This window comes from Eleginops maclovinus, chromosome 4, assembly GCF_036324505.1.
Source record: "Eleginops maclovinus isolate JMC-PN-2008 ecotype Puerto Natales chromosome 4, JC_Emac_rtc_rv5, whole genome shotgun sequence".
NCBI lineage: Eukaryota > Metazoa > Chordata > Actinopteri > Perciformes > Eleginopidae > Eleginops > Eleginops maclovinus.
In genome coordinates, this window is record NC_086352.1 from 5,224,409 (window position 1) to 5,241,808 (window position 17,400).

At 44.9% G+C, this 17,400-nt stretch overlaps 1 protein-coding gene across 1 annotated transcript; it reads right to left on the reverse strand.

Annotated features, from left to right (window-relative positions):
• Nucleotides 1-2,080: 2,080 nt before the first annotated feature.
• On the reverse strand, nucleotides 2,081-17,048 carry gpn1 (GPN-loop GTPase 1). Its single transcript, XM_063882257.1, has 13 exons — nucleotides 16,859-17,048; nucleotides 15,351-15,444; nucleotides 15,137-15,243; nucleotides 13,613-13,650; nucleotides 13,432-13,510; nucleotides 6,921-7,015; nucleotides 6,295-6,340; nucleotides 5,665-5,811; nucleotides 5,244-5,326; nucleotides 5,073-5,112; nucleotides 4,860-4,947; nucleotides 3,527-3,631; nucleotides 2,081-2,589 (listed from the first exon to the last, which is right to left on the reverse strand). Exons 1-13 carry the CDS (start codon nucleotides 17,033-17,035, stop codon nucleotides 2,483-2,485), a joined length of 1,206 nt encoding a protein of 401 aa, XP_063738327.1. The 5' UTR covers nucleotides 17,036-17,048; the 3' UTR covers nucleotides 2,081-2,482.
• Between the last annotated feature and the right edge of the window lie 352 nt (nucleotides 17,049-17,400).

Genomic DNA, 17,400 nt, shown 5'->3' on the forward strand with positions numbered 1-17,400 from the left:
ATGATGTGAGGACAACCTCACGAGCATAACGGTAACAAATTCACTCTGTTGTCGAGAGGCAACCCAGGCCGGGCAAAGGGCCAGGGACCTAGGGGAGAGTGAGAGTGAGGGAGAGAGTGAGGGAAGCTGGGCTAAAGTAGGTCCTGGGTCACTGACCAGGTGTCCCCAGTTAGGCTGATTGGCCTCCTCAGCTCCTCCCGCCTCCAAAGACCTGCAACACACACACACACACACACACACACACACACACACACACACACACACACACACACACACACACACACACACACACACACACACACACACACACACACACACACACACACACACACACACACACACACACACACACACACACACACACACACACACACACACACACACACACACACAGGCAGCCAGCTCTGGGGCCGACACAGTAAAGCACTTCACACGTATCTTTCCTAAAGTCCGAAATATGTAAATAAAGGTAAGGTGTGTGTCAAGAAATGGTCCCATGCTAAGATGTCAGGTAATGAACATCTTTCTTCTTGATTGAAAAAAACATAAACCCATTCTACTTCAATATTTGAAGTAAGGAATAAGTTATGAGGAGCTGCTGCTGGTTTGTCTCGGCATGCACAGAAACAATTCATCTGCATGCATTTGATTTATTACATTCACACTAAAGAGTAAGGGGCCCAGGGTAGAGCCCTGAGGCCCCCCTGATGCATATTGAAACACATCGTGCATTAAGAGCATTTCTTCGTGTGTAACAGTTCAAATTAGAACACATTTTAAAGTCACAGTATGATAAAGCAGCACTCTGTATCTAGCATTACATCCAAACTACTGAAAATGACTCTGTGTATTTCACAGATGCCCCTGCTCTGTGAAGAAGAGGCCGTTGAAAGGTTTGTTATCCTAGAAGTCAGGCCACTGAGAATGCTTGAAATTCATTAAAGAACATTCCATGTCTTGTGATTCTTATTTTATGTCGATTTCTATAAAATATTGATATGTTTTCTGTGCAAAAAGCTGTCAGATAAAGGGAGAGGAGTATGTAGTGTAGCACAGAGCAGTATTTGAGTAAATGTGCTGCTTTTCTTCCACCTCTGCTTTTTAAACGAGTGGAGATGAGTCAGCGAGGAAGAGGAGGAGGCAACAGCGAGGAGGAGGCAGATGGTCGGAGGATCTGTTCAGAGCGAGAAAGATGAATGAAGACAAACAGAATCTGAGCTTCTGTCACATCTTTGCACAGAAGAAGACATTTAATGGAGTGTGTGGGAGTTCATCTGCTCTCATTCAGAGCTGCTGTATTCAGCCTCCACGCTTTCATATCAAAGGAACAGAAATGCCTGTCAGATTCACAAGAGAGTTCAACGAGACCACAGAATTAGTCCTCCGCCTGTTCCAAAACCCATTAAGAATATTAAAAGACTTAAAGGATGTTTTTCATAGCTTTGACTACAGTCATAAACTGCACACTGAGGGCTTCTGGGCTTTGCAGCAGATGAACCTGCATTAATCACACAGAAAACCTGTAGTTCCTAAAGCAGCTACTCGATTTAAACCAGCTCACACCAACCCAGGACAAAATGCATGCATATAGGTATGTGCACAGCCTTGTTCACATATTTGTAGGAATATAAAGTACGTCCACCTTATTTTAATATGGAAGAACTAAATCTGACTCCTTTCCTGCAGCTTTTGAGCTCTGAAGTAACAAAAGCTCGTCTGAATTTCATCAAAATCCACATGCAGTAGTGCAGCTTCAAATGACTATATTCCTATAAAAGCAGAGGACAATATAGAAGTAGAACAGAAACACTGGTCAGAGGGAGGGAATTGCACCTTTAACTGCGATTCCAATAAAAGAATTCCTAAATGTTTCGTTTAATAGTTTCAAAACTTTTCCACAAATGAACTTCTTTGACTGTTAGACATTTTAGGTTTCTGATCGACCCATCTCTAATCTGAGTGTCGATGCTTCAGCGAGCTAATCAACTCGAATTCACAAACCTTGGCTTTTTGTCACAAATAAATCTGCACACAAAATGCAGTTTTGTTTCTCGGCATGCACATAAATGATCGAGTCATCTGCATGCATTTGATTTATTACATCAGTCATCATATGGACATTTAACCTAAAGAGTAAGGGGCCCAGGGCAGAGTCCTGCGGGGCCCCTGGTGCAGACTGAAACACACTGTGCATTAAGTGCGTTTCTGGTTCAAGTTTAGAGCAATAAACCAAATCTGAACTTTTATCACACTTTCATTTCGCAGGTCATAAATCCATTCAGTTTTTGACAAACAAAAGTCAACATCACTGAAAACACAAGAGACGCAGAATAGAAGAGTCTTTCCGTACAAAAATATAACTTCTTTCTTCAGGGGGAAGGAGCAGCCTATCAGCTTCACCGAGCAAGGTCAGCTGATCAAACAGGAAGTGGGAGGAAAAACGTTCCGTAGTTTCCAGAGTTTCTGGGTCAAAGGTTACAGGTCACGGATCCTCGTGGGTCGCACACTTCCTGTTTCGGACCTGAATCACTTCCTTCCTGTCCTTCAGGAAGTTCCCGAAGGCGTCCGTCTCTTTGCTCTCCTCCGTTGCTAGACAATGAAAGGTTTGAGATTTGAAACGTGTGTGTTGTGTCTGTTTTTCACAGAGTATACTTTGCTTTTGTACGTAGTGAGGACATAGCACTCTTTCACGGGGTATACATGTTACAGCACATCTATGTGTTTGAAATAATCAATATATTGGAGCGGAACTTTAAAAGATAATTCACTGTTTCTGGACGGATCATATTTGTCCACTTCCGGTAGTAACAGGATGTTGTTTTTAGCCTCAGATAGCTTAAAGCTAATATTGTATTGTATATATGAGTAGAGGGAGAAGGACCAGTGGAGTTACAGACTAAACACACCGCCTCTACCTCTCACTCATTATGCTGCAATGATACAGTTGCCTGTTTAATACCTGATAAACCTCAGAAGGATTGCATAATAGAATGTTGTAGGACAGAGCTCCAGGACTTCGCTAACAAGATGGCGACGTCATAAGAGGACCCGCCCCCGACGACGTCAGCCTATAGAACAGGATCCAGCCCCCGCTACCAACCAACGAGAGCGGAGCACGTCTTATTTTGAAGTTGTTTATTGTATGGTCGGAAAGGGGTGGTTCTATAGAACATGTTTGTATTGTAGAACCGAGCTCTCTTTTGTTCCGGACCGCCAGACAGTAACTACTGCTGAGCTCCACTCAGTCAGCGGCCTGTGGACGCGTGTCCCGGGCTATTGAGCCACAGCTGTGACACTTTTGTAAAACCTACTGCTGCATCCTTTTATTAAACACTCCTTTTATAACTTTTAAGGGAGTTTTGCTTTCTTTCTTTTAAACCGACTCCTGGGCTTCAAATAAACGAACATTTCTTACAGAAGGTATAGAACGAGAGCTGGATACCATGTATTACTGTTACTGACTAAAGGGTTTCTGTTTCCAGCAAGGTGCTTTCAATTGTTGAATTACAGAAGTTTATTTTCTCACCTCTGTGGTCGATGTCGTCCGTGTCGCTGTCCTCGTCCTCCTCGCTGTCAGCAGGGTTACCGCGTGTCATGATGAGGTCACTGGGCCCCGCCATGTCAGCACCGTCTTTATGAATAACATCAGGATTAACTCGAGTTGAGATCATATACCTGTAATAGACACTATATGGACACAAGTATTGGGACACCTACACATGACACCTAGAGGAGCTGTTCGGACACTTTCTGCTAGGAATTCAGTTTTTCTGAATAACTTTACTTTTCCTCAACATTTGGATTTATTTCTCAAAATGTACATTTTCTCAGAATTTAGTATTTGTGAGGTCAGAATCTGATTGGACGAGAGGGCCTGGCACGCAAGCTCTGTTCTAATTCATCCCAAAGGTTTTTTAACCCATTTGTACCGGATGCTGCGCAGCGCAGCTTTGTGGATTTGTCGTCATTTTCATGCAGCACATAATGCACTGTCATTGGTTCAAATACACATGAGGTGGGTTGTTGGGTTTTTTAAACCACATGACCACCCAAATGTCGTGTGGTTGGCCGACAATCACGTCAATCAATCAGACATTCAGGTGCGTTTGTTTTTAACTTTTTTAAAGGCAAAAATGCAACGATCGACGAATACTTTGACAGCGACGGCAGCGATTTGGAATTGGGAGAGAATGAGGGTTTGAGAGGGAGGTGGAGGTAGAAGTTTTTGTACCTGATGATCCTTTAGAGGACTTTCCCACCCCTCCCCACTCCTTTCCCACCTCTCTCTCATACCAAGGTGCCTTGGTCTGTGTGTCGGCATGTTTTAAAATGTGATTTGTGATTTTATCATATCAAATGTTTTCCCTACCAATCTGATTTAGAGATTTTATAAAGATGTGTTGTTATGTTATTGCTAAGGGAGCATGTTTTAATACAACCTGTGAGTCTTACCTTTTAAAAGCATGTACTACAGAGGTTTGATATTAAGGTTTTCATAGACGTTTCCAATTCTTAGTATTGTTTCAGAAAAGCCTCAGGAGATAAGGACGTTTGTATCTACTATACTTTGGCTTTTAGAGCCGTTTTAGGAGTAAATGGGTTAACGAGGTTGAGGTCAGGGCTTGTTTCCCTTTTTGTCTCAAAAATTGACTTATTTATCAGCATTTTGGCTTTAATCTGAAAAACGTACTCTTTTAGTCAGAAGTTCAATCTCTAATCAGCAAAACACTCAGACTGTTGATGTTCTCTCAGAAATTCGACTTTTGCTCAAAATATTCTTTTTTCTCAGACTTGATTTTGTCCTGGTCCAATACTTTTGTTCAGACAGCATATCTGTAGGACGCGCTGTTTACTGGTACCTGTTGTAGGTGTTTTCATGTCCACGGCTCCCAGATCCTTCCGGAGTCGCTCCATCTGCTCCTGCTGCTTCTTGCTCTGAGCCTCCAGCTGCAGACAACAAATCTCACTCGTTCACACTAACAAGAGTAACAACAACTTCATCTTTGGCGAAAGATCGTGAACTATATCCTATAATATCCCATAACACAAACATGAAGACAGCAAACACTCACCAGCTGTTTGCGGAGCCTTTCATATTCTGGTCGATATTCCCTGAGGAAACAGGAGGAGAATACAAACAGATGTGGGTCAAATAAAGACACATGTGAACCTAATAAGTAATACCATTACTCGAGGTAAACCGATCTTTATAAATGAGATGTGAAATATGTGTTTCCACAGACCTCTCGTACTCGTCTGCAGCGTCCTCCACCTGAACAAACAGCTCGTCCAATCCACTTCCTGTCACCGCGGACACGCCCACCACCTGAGGATGGGAGAGCAGCATCTTATTTTAACTTGAATTATTAAATTATATTCATATTTTACTTTTGACGTGTTTTATTTTGATGGAATCCTTTTCATTCTATTTTTACTTTCATAAACGGTTCATATCTGTTTCTTATCCGTGCACTATTTCTACTATTCTTCAGTTATTACAACTCATTTTATTCCATTTGATCTTTTTGTTGCAAATGTTCATTCTAACTCTAGTTTGAATGAATATCTGTATATTATTTGATGCATTATTGCTCATTGTGACCTAAACTTCTTATATGACATCTCTACAAGTGTTGCTCTATTCTCCCTCCGGGCCGCTCTCACCCTGAGGTTGGTGTAGAACTCGTCCAGCACCAGGCTCATGGAGCGGGTCAGGTTACTGACGTACGACGTCTCCTGGTTCAGAGCGTCCTGGAACACCTCGAAGTCCTGCATCCACTCCACGGCGAAGCTGTGGTCGATGATGTCCGTCTGCAGAGAGACAACAGCTGATCAGAGAGGTAAACAACAACAGCACAACAAACTGAACGATTCATATATTACTCAATAGCAACACACCACGGCAGATTTCAGGATGAACACATTTGTTTTAACTTCTCGCGTTTATATAAATACCTTTCCACTTTCTGAACGTTCTTCCATTTTTTACTTCGGAACGCTTTTATATTTATCTGAATTTACTGCAAATGTTTCTTTAAACTTTTGTTGCACCTCAAAGTTTTTGCACATTTTTCTTTAGTGCATGTCTCTATACATGTCCAGATTCTATTTTCATAGCACATCTGACTCTTTGCTACTTCTTATATGAAGTAGTTGATTTAATTCATTAGATTCTGATTTATTTTACAAGATGATTTCAATATTTCTTTATATTTGAATATTTCTAAATATTAATTCAAATGTTCCTGATTATAAAACTCAGAACCCCCCATAGCAGACAGGAAGTGACCTCACCTTGTTCATGGCGACGATGAAGGGCAGCTTGGTCTTGTAGAGGATACTGAGGAGAAAACACAACGCGCTGAAACAGAAAAACTGGGACAGATTTTCACAGCTGCGTTTCCTGGAGCAGATCCACCCAACATACACCAGGAATAAAATAGTGTATTTTCACATTTACTCCGAAGTTTTAGCTATAAATGAAAGACCTCACACATCATCTGACATGGAGAACATCCTCTTTAAGAAACGTTCAGTGTGAAGAGATGTGCTTTAAAAATGGAGGGAGTAAAAGGACAACACAATGACTGCTGTGATTACTACACACAGCTGCAGTCAGCGTGTGTTCGGGAGGAAGAGCATCCTATGTGCTCTGCTAGCGCCCCCTGCTGGACACCCTTTACAAATATATCAGAGAGCATTTCATCTCGATTTAGCTGAGGAAGGATCAGAGTGATTTTTATGATATAACTTTGGTTGGTTATTGGCTAATGGTTGCACAACCCACAAAAACATAGTGACATCACAAAGTGTCCAAAATCTGATCAGATCATTTTCAGACAGGAGAGATGGATCAGGACAGAAAGAGAGGGGGTCTTTGTTCCTGAGGCGGGTGTGGTAGAGGTGGTGTAATGTGTTACCTGCAGGCGTACAGCATGTTGGACATGAAGGTGACGGGGCTGACGCTGCGGGACGTGTCCATGACGTAGATCACTACGCACGGGAAGGACGAGGCCTGGAACATATCAGTAGATTATCAGTACTGAATAAATAGCATTACAAAATACAAAGATATAATCATAAGTGTCTTTTTTTATTAGAGAAAATGACTTGAAATAAAGAAGACAAGAAGAGAAGAAGAAGAAGAAGAAGAAGAAGAAGAAGAAGAAGAAGAAGAGAAGAAGAAGAAGAGAAGAAGAAGAAGAAGAAGAACCTAGAATAGGTAAATAAAAAAGCTAAGCCTTAAAAACTTGTGTAAAGTGCAAATCATCATTAACCACAGAACATACAATATCTTCATAACACCACCGTTGTTTAAAAGCTTCCAAGTCCCCAATGTGTTTATAAAAACGATGCTCTAGCCAGAGTCTGGCTCTGATGTTGCACAGCCAGATCGCTTTTGCTTCTTGTCCCTTTTTGTTTTCCACTCTGTTCTTCCTACTTAGGTATATAGCCATTTTAGCCTCACCAGAGAGGTAGTTTAGGAGCTGCCACTTTTCTTTGTTTGTCTTTTTGTATGGCGCTCCCATGATAAACACGCTCTCTGTAAAAGCTATACTAAAAAGACTAAAAACCAATGTTAAAAGAGAGAAGAAACCCGTGAGTCTCTGGCACTCTGTAAAAACATGGAAGACAGTCTCTCTAAAACCACAAAATGGACAGTTGTTACTGACAGCAGGATTGATGACAGAGATAAAAGAGTTGGAGGCGATAGCGCCGTGTAAAATTCTCCACTGGAGGTCGGCAGTACGTTTCTTTAAGGGGGGTTTGTACAGAGTCCTCCACTGTGGGCCTGGTCCGTTTCCGGCACCCAGTCTAGTGCTCCACACAGTGGAGGCCCTGTCCTTCAGTCCATTTTTGTTGATAGCTTTTACAATGTTCGTGTATATAGTCTTTTTGTCAGCTTTGTGTATGCTCATTTTCTCTGGGTTTGCAACCTTGAGCAGGGGGCCCGTCAGCTCTCCGAGCCCTGGGCTCAGGTATATCTCCGGGAAAGGGTCTGTTGGGTCTGGTTTGGCTCTGCCCTGTCCGTAGCTCCTTAACAGTCTCTGCTCCTCAGCGCAGAGGCTCCGGCTCCAGAGTTGCAGGATCCTCTGGGCCACCCGGACAGAGTGTAGACCCAGCAGAGAGCCCAAGGCCCGGTCATCGCTCAGCTCCGGCCCCGCTGCTTCCACCACCTGCTGAAGGCTCAGGGTCCCAGATCTGCGCAGCACCACCGCCAGTCCTGGTGTCTCGCTGCAGCTAACGTCCAGCCTGGCTCCATGAATCAGAGGCTCTTTTAACAACCAGTGCAGAGAGTCAGTCTTTGGACACCTTCTATGGTTAAAAAGGGCCCAAGACTTAAAAACACCTTGATAAAAGGGAGGTAACCCACTTAACTTTAAAATGGTTAAATCAGTTAAAAACAGAGCAGCATCCAGCCCCAGGTTACTCACGCGTCTCAGAATGCAGCTGCTCACATCTCTCCACACCAAATCAGCCGGGCCGGTAAGATACCTTTGCAGAAACTGCACTCTAAAGGTGGCTGTTCGGCTGGCCAGGTGGACAAGGCCCTGTCCCCCCTCCTCTCTAGGTAAAAACAGCACCCCCTGTGGCACCCAGTGTAGCCCATCCCAAAAGAAATCTACCAATCTCTTTTGAATTTGGGCCAGTAGGCCTGAGGGAGGGTCTACACAGGTGAGGCGGTGCCACAGTTGGGATGCCACAAGGTTGTTTAAAACCAACACTCTACCTTTAAAAGACATCTGCGGTAGCAGCCACTTCCATTTGGACAGTTTTTCTTCAATTTTCTCTGTGACGTTCTCCCAGTTCTTCTGGACTATATTTGTGTTCCCTACAAACACCCCCAGGTACTTTATGCCATCTCTTTTCCATGTCATTCCCTGGGGGAGAACTGGGAGACCGCCACGCCACTCACCGACAGCGAGGGCCTCGCTCTTCTTCCAATTGACCCTCGCTGCCGATGCTGAACCAAAATCTGTCACAATGTTGGTTAAAATGTCTGCATCCCTCTGGTCACTAATAAAAACAGCGATGTCGTCCGCATACGCAGATAAAACCGTGCTTCCATTAAAACCAGGTAAAAACAGCCCTTGTAATTTAGAGCGTATTTTGCAGAGGAGGGGTTCTAGGGAGAGTGCATAGAGCATCCCAGACAGAGCACAGCCCTGCCGGACCCCTCTACACACTCTAAAAGGAGCACACAGCCCACCGTTGAACTTCAGCACACTCTCAATCTTATTGTACAACACTTTGATCTTAGCTATGAAACCAGCGCTGAACCCAAACTTCTGCATTACTTTCCAGAGGAAGCTGTGCTCAACGCGGTCAAAAGCCTTTTCCTGATCTAGAGAAATCAGACCAGTATCAATGCCCAATGAGCTGGAGACCTCCAAAACATCTCGAATCAGGTGAACATTGTCCACCATGGACCTGCCGGGCACACAGTAGGTCTGGTCCCGATGGATGACCTGCTCAATAGCTCTCCCCAACCTGGTGGCCAAAGCCTTGGACAGAAGCTTGTAATCCACACACAGCAAAGACACAGGGCGCCAGTTTTTGATGTCCTGCAAGTTCCCTTTTTTTGGCAGCAGCGTGATCACCGCTCTGCTGCAGGACATTGGCATAGAGCCAGAGGCCAGACTCTCGTTAAAAACATCTAACAGGTCATGAGACAAGATGTCCCAATAGGCTTTAAAAAACTCAACCGAGAGGCCGTCGATACCAGGAGCCCGCCGTCCCTGCATGCCTTGCAGTGCGGCCTGCAACTCCTGCGTTGTCAACGGCCCTGCGAGCTGTGAGTTGGCCTCCTCAGAGACCTGAGGTAGTTCTGCACAAAACTCCTCTGACAGCGTTTCGTCCTCGTTGTACTCACTCGTGTAGAGGGTGGAATAAAAACTCACAGCTCGCCTCCTGATCTGGCTTGGCTCTGTTAATTCCTGCCCTGTGTCTGACAGCAGTGAGTGGATTACCCGCCCCTGTCCATTCTTTTTCTCCAGGCCAAAGAAGAAACTAGTGGGGGCATCCATCTCGTTTATGTTTAAAAACCGGGACCTGACCAGTGCACCCTGAACTTTAACGTCCAGCAGGCTGGCTAGAGCCATCTTTTTCTCTTTGAGGATTTCAATATATCCTCGATCTCCTGTGGACTCGCTTATTGTTTCTAGTTCCACTATATCACTCTCCAGGTCTTTCATAGATCTGATGTTGTCCTGTGTGACATTGAGGGTGTGCTGTTGACAGAGCATTCTTATCTCAGTCTTACCATGGTCCCACCACTGCCTAAGACTGCTAAACTCTCCCTTCCTCTGTCTAAAAACACTCCAGAAATAAGTGAGGGCCTCTTTAAAATGTCTATCAAATGTTAAAACCGAATTAAAATGCCAATAAGCACTTCTCGGTAAAACATTTCTGATAAAAACATTACATAGAAGCAAAGAGTGATCTGTAAAACCAGCAGGGAGTATACTGCACATTTTAAAAGTGTTAAAATGATGCTTAAAGCAATAAATGCGATCTAGTCTGGCTGATGAAATCCTATTCTCTCGGATGTGGGACCAGGTGTACTGCCTATCGTCTGTGTGCATCCTTCTCCATACATCCACCAGGCCGTGGGAGTGGACCAGCTGCCTCAGAGCATGCTGGGATGCTGGATGCGGCTCTGCATGGTTGCGATCTAAAGATGCATTTTCCGTACAATTAAAATCCCCACCCAAGAATAAAAAGTCCTCCGTGGCACAGCCGTTTAAAACATCATTAACTTTTTGTAAAAACAGCTTCCTCTCTGCACCGTTTGTTGGAGCATACACATTTATAAAAACAGCCGTAAAAAGGTCAAACCTTGCTTTTATTAAAAGCAACCTCCCCTTGATAAACTGCTCGACCTCCAGTGAGACAGGATTAAAAGACTTGGAGAGAAGGAAGCCCACCCCTCCACTGAGAGAGGTGCTGTGGCTTAAAATGACTTCCCCCTCCCACTCTTTTTTCCACTCATTCTCATTACCACCGTCGCTGTGCGTCTCCTGTAAAAAAAGCACGTCGACATGTTTTATACTTGCTGTTTGATAAACTAACGCCCTCTTTCTTAGCTCTCTGGCTCCATTGACGTTCAGGCTTCCCACTCTAAAAGTGTCCATTGTGAGTGAGGTAGTGCATACAACAATAAAAACAAATAAGTTAAATAAAACACACATAAGGGGTTTTAACTTCATTGCTGCTTATCTGTCTTCGTACTTTATGCACCAGTTTCTTTAGTCTCCAAGCTTCCTGTTCTGTGAAGGCAGACTCCTCTTTTCGACTAAGATGGAACTTGGCCGAAGAACAAAAAACAACCAAATCTGGGAAATAGTCTTCCACAACTACCCCATGCTGGTTCTTTGTCTGCAGTAGATAGTTTTTTATCATTTCCGCTGTGTACATTTTTCCCTTTTGACTGTCACTGAACCCTATCACGTCACTGCCGTCTGACACACACTCATCCCCACTCTCATCTGTCTGCCCTTGCTCTCTTCCTTTCTTTCCCTCGCTCACCACTTTGCTACTCTTTCTAAGAGTAGGTGCGTTGTTCCTCGTGCTTCTGCGTTTATTGGCAGTCTTTTTTGTTGTTGCTATTGCTGTTGCCACCTCTTCATCCTCCATCTCAGCAATCTCCACCTGCTCACCCCATGTTTTCCTCTCCTCTCCTGTTTTCACCATATTTTCCTCCTGTGTTTGGCAGACTTCACCCGTCTCTACCATTTTTTCGATTACCTCAGTTTTTTCTTGTGTTTTTTTCACCATTTTTTTTTCTTTTTCTCCCACCACCTGATTTTCTTCACCTCTACACAAAACCACAACCTCCCTTTCGTGAACATCCTTACCATCACCCACACCCTGTGCAACACCCCCGCATGCCCCGCCAGACACAGCAACAGCCGGCTGCTCCGGCGCAGCGGCGCTGTCAGCAGCCGCGGCCGCCTCCGGAGGGGAGCCCCCCACCGCCACAGCGGCCACATCAACGGCCACCGTCGCTGGAGACACCCCTCCCTCAGCAGCCGCCGCCGCCTCCGGAGGGGAGCCCCCCACCACCACAGCAGCCGCGTTAACGGCCACCTTCGCTGGAGACACCCCTCCCTCAGCAGCAGCCGCCGCCTCCGGAGGGGAGCCCTCAACCACCACGGCGGCCGCACCAGCGGACACCGCCGCTGGAGACACCCCACCTTCAGCAACCGCAGCCGCCCGCTGCTCCACTACAACCGGCCCGGCCGCAGCCGGCCCCGGCGCGGAGGCAGAAGTGACATCCGGACCAGGCGGAGCCGAGTCCCCGCGCCCCGGACAGGCACTCACGGTGTGCCCCTCTTCCCCGCAACCAAAACACTTCATAACCGATGAGGTTGCAAAAATCACGTAGTCATAATCATCTACTTTAACGTGAAAACGGAGGTTGAGCTCCGCGTTCCGATTGTTAAGTATCATATAGACTTGCCTGCGATGAGACACCACGTGCTTCAGTAACTGAGACTTACACCCAGACAGCATCTTCTTCACCGGAGAAACAAGTTTCCCGTGTCTGGATAGCTCTCTACTGAGGAACTCATCAGTTATGAAGGGAGGGACGTTGGATAAAACCACTTTGGTTGCAGGGAGCGTCAGCGGCTGCACCCGCACAAACATTTCACTCACCGTGATGCCTGTCTCGATAACGCGGTTCACTTTCTCCACCTGGTCCAGAAAGATCACGACCGCACTGTTCATCCGCGCCAGGGACTTAATGCTGCTGTGTCCGACCTTCTCCCCCACAGCCAGCCCGATATCCTCCACAGTGCATGGGAAGCCGGCCGATATTTTGATGCCGTGCTTCCGAGTGAGTCTGGCAAAGTCTCCATTCACCATGGCGTCAGACGCCGGCCGGCGAGACACCGGCAGGAGAAGCCCGCAAAACACCCCAAAACCAGCACCAAAAGACCCCAAAATTAAGCAAAGTAACCTATCACCGATAAACTATATTAAACTAACACCCATAAACAAGTAAAAACGGAAAAAGTTTTGCTATATAGCGTCGCTCTTTTCTTTCGCTCACACTCCGAAATCTCCCAGCATGCACCGGAAGAAGAAGAAGAAGAAGAAGAAGAAGAAGAAGAAGAAGAAGAAGAAGAAGAAGGAGAAGAAGAAGAAGAAGGAGAAGAAGGAGAAGAAGAAGAAGAAGAAGGACCTTTATGAAGAATATTTCATAGATGAGAAATAAGTAATAAAAATGACCGTAAATTAAAAAGGTAACTGAACAAAAATGCAAAAGTAAAAGCGGTTATTTAAAAACTGAATGTGTTGAGAAATGAAATGTACTTCTTCATTTCGTTCATCTGAAATAATTGTTCAAAAGTTTTCAGCTCTGAATTTGTTAATGAAAGAGGCCTGAACATATGAAACCTGGAATATAAACGGAGGGATGCTCACCAGAGTCTCGGTGATGATGGTTCCAGACGCAGACCAGGTGAAGACCTCAATCTGACCCGGGGTGTCAATCAGGATGTACCTGCAGAGGTCAGAGGTCATCAGACACAGCATGACACGAACGCTGACTCGGCTGTTTTAAATGAAATGTTCACGTTACAGAAGTTCACCGGGTGGTACTGACCGGTGGTTCTGCTGCTTCTTCTCTAAGAACTGCATCACCTGAGGAACACAAACACAGCATCTCAGGATTCCAGCTTTTCCTTCTTTGAACTTTTTATGATTTTATAAATATATTTTATTGTTTTCAAATGTGTTTTTATCTTTTATTAAAATCCTTATGTAAGTATACATATATCTTTCACAGCCTATTTTAACTTCCATCCATCTTCTCCCGATTATCCGTCAGGGTCTCGGAGGTAACAGCTCCAGCAGAGAGACCCAAACTTCTCTTTCCCTGGCCACATCAACCAGCTCTGACTGGGGGATTCTAAGGCGCTCCCAGGCCACCGAAGAGATATAATCTCTCCACCTGGTCCTAGGTCTACCCCTCGGTCTCTTCCCAGCTGGACGTGCCTGGAACACCTCCCTAGGGAGGAGCCCAAACCACCTCAACGCAAAGGAGCAGCGGTTCTACTCCGAGTCCCTCCCGGATGACTGAACTTCTCACCTTATCCCTAAGGGAGACGCCAGCCACCCTGCGGAGAAATCCCATTTCGGCCGTTTGTATCCGCGATCTCGTTCTTTCGGTCATGACCCATCCTTCATGACCATAGGTGAGGGTAGGAACGAAGATGGCCCAGTAGACCGAGAGCTTTGCCTTCTGGCTCAGCTCTCTTTTCCTCACAACGGTGCGGTAAAGCGACTGCAGTACCGCTCCCGCTGCTCCGATTCTCCGGCCCATCTCACGCTCCATTGTTCCCTCACTCGAGAACAAGACCCCGAGATACTTGAACTCCTTCACTTGGGGTAAGGCTTCATTCCCTACCTGGAGTGGACAGTCCATCGGTTTCCTGCTGAGAACCATGGCCTCACATTTGGAGGTGCTGATCCTCATCCCAGCCGCTTCACAGTCGCGAACCGATCCAGTGAGTGCTGAAGGTCACAGACCGATGAAGCCACTAGGACCACATCATCTGCAAAAAGCAGTGGTGCAATCCTTAGCCCACCGAACTGCAGACCCCCTCCCCCACGACTACGCCTCGAAATCCTGTCCATGAATATCACAAACAGGATTGGTGACAAAGCGCAGCCCTGGCGGATGCCAACCCTCACCGGAAATCGGTCCGACGTGCTACCGAGGACCCGGACACAGCTCTCGCTTTGGGAGTACAGACATTGGATGGCCCTGAGTAGAGACCCCCTCACCCCATACTCAGCAGCACCTCCCACAGTATCTCCCTGGGGACCCGGTCATACGCCTCCTCCAAATCCACAAAGCACATGTAGACCAGATGAGCGTACTCCCAGGCCCCCTCCAGGATCCTTGTGAGAGTAAAAAGCTGGTCCGTCGTTCCAGGACCAGGACGAAATCCACATTGTTCCTCTTCAATCTGAGGTTCGACAATCGGCCTATTTTATCTTAATATTGCAAAATGTTTCTTGTTCACATAAATATAATTATTCCATCTCTGCTTTGATTGTATAAATATTTCTTAATTCTATTTTAATTTAACTACATTTCTAAATAAATGGGAGCTGTGATCACCTGGTCGAAGCGCGTGGCGAACAGGTTGAGGGAGGTGACGATGCCTCCGTTGGGTCCGAGTCCGTACTGCTTCATCACCTCCTTATAGTTCACCGTGTCTCTGATGTCTGCAGGAGGAAGCACAGACTGAAGCTACAGGGAGACGGGGGGGACAAAATACTCCCCTCTAACAAGGGGTGTGTGTGTGTGTGTGTGTGTGTGTGTGTGTTCTCACCGATATTTGCAGGGAACGGGACCTCGTGCACAGCGGGGTCCAGGTTGATGACGTAAGGAGGAGATTTACGGGTGTGAAGGTGAGCCGTCAGCCTCTGCAGGGAACACATTTCTCCTTTTATTCTGGTGCCAGCTCAGCGAGAGGGAGAGGACCCCAAAGTGTATGTTAGAAAGGTTTAGCAGGAGTCCCCAGCACAGAGAAACAATTGACACAAGTTGTGTTAATTACCATTAAGAGATTATGCAGACAATAGTTAAGAAAAGTCTTGGCAGATTCGGGGGTTATTGAGGATGCTGAATCCATTTCTGACATTTTCAGTAAAACCAATTACAGGTTTAACCAGAAAGAGGCCATATCTGATCTGATGTTCACTGCCAAGAGCAGTGTTGCTACCATTGGACACAGAGAGGAACATTATTACCTCTACTGTGGACAATTATATTACAAATAAATAACCTGTCCAATCTGAATGATCCAAATCCGCCCACAGAAGAGGACAGGTATGGCCTCTTTCTGGAATTGAAAACTAGTGGTGTTTTCTCAACTGTAAAGCATCTGTGGTTCATTTAATTCAAGCTTCTTCCAACTCACACATGCGCTTTCTCCTCATGGAAACTATGTTTACTGACCAATAAAAACTGAATTGGGTCAAAATGTAAACTAAATGTTTACTGAGCAGTCAAACCAAAGCTGCATGGTGATGGAAAGTTACCACGAAGGTAAACACTGTTTTCAGTCTGCTTGTAATACTATATCATGCTGTTCTTATAGCGTATTTCAACTGTTATTATCTACTGACATCTCACAGTAACTTGGAACAGTGTGTATGTATTTATCTTTGTGAACAGGTACCTCTCAAACCTGTACTGACACCGTTTTTAATACTGTATTAATACTGTTTATATACCGTTTTTAATACTGTATTAATTCTGTTTATATACCGTTTTTAATACTGTTTATATACCGTTTTTAATACTGTATTAATACTGTTTATATACCGTTTTTAATACTGTTTATATACCGTTTTTAATACTGTATTAATACTGTTTATATACCGTTTTTAATACTGTATTAATACTGTTTATATACCGTTTTTAATACTGTATTAATACTGTTTATATACCGTTTTTAATACTGTTTATATACCGTTTTTAATACTGTTTATATACCGTTTTTAATACTGTATTAATACTGTTTATATACCGTTTTTAATACTGTTTATATACCGTTTTTAATACTGTATTAATACTGTTTATATACCGTTTTTAATACTGTATTAATACTGTTTATATACCGTTTTTAATACTGTATTAATACTGTTTATATACCGTTTTTAATACTGTTTATATACCGTTTTTAATACTGTTTATATACCGTTTTTAATACTGTTTATATACTGTTTTTAATACTGTTTATATACCGTTTTTAATACTGTATTAATACTGTTTAACAGCTGGCAGAAGCAGCTAGCCCATGTTAGCTCCCGTTAGCTCCCGGTGCTAACTCACCTGAACGAAGGTGGTTTTCCCGGAGCCCGCCATCCCCAGCACGATCAGACACACCGGTTTGTCCCGGGCAGCAGCAGCCCCCGGTGTCCCGGTGTCACCCCCCGGTGTCCCGCTGTCTCCCCCGGCCGCTGGACTCTCCCGGGTCTCCGGTAAATCCTCCTGCGCCGCGGTAGCCATGCTGTCAGATGTTGTGGTGTACTGCCGTAAAGACACCAGTACTGTCGCAAAAATATGAGGTGGAAGAGGAGTGTGACCGCCAGAGGGAGCCAAACACCAGAACACATTAACAAAGGCAGATGCTTTATTGGCACTAAATTGGGAAATGATTTAGTTACATCAGCAGCAGTGTGTGTTCAGGCATTAAAACACTTTAAAGGTGGAGAAAAGGTATTAAATAAAATCCTTCCAGTCCCCACTGTCGGTCAAAAAGTGTATACTACCTTCTGAGCGGTGTGATCTTTATTACTGACTCAGAGAATTTGATTGTAAGAAACGTGTCTTTCCACATGTGACCGTGCTGTAGTTCCTATATAGCCCAACAT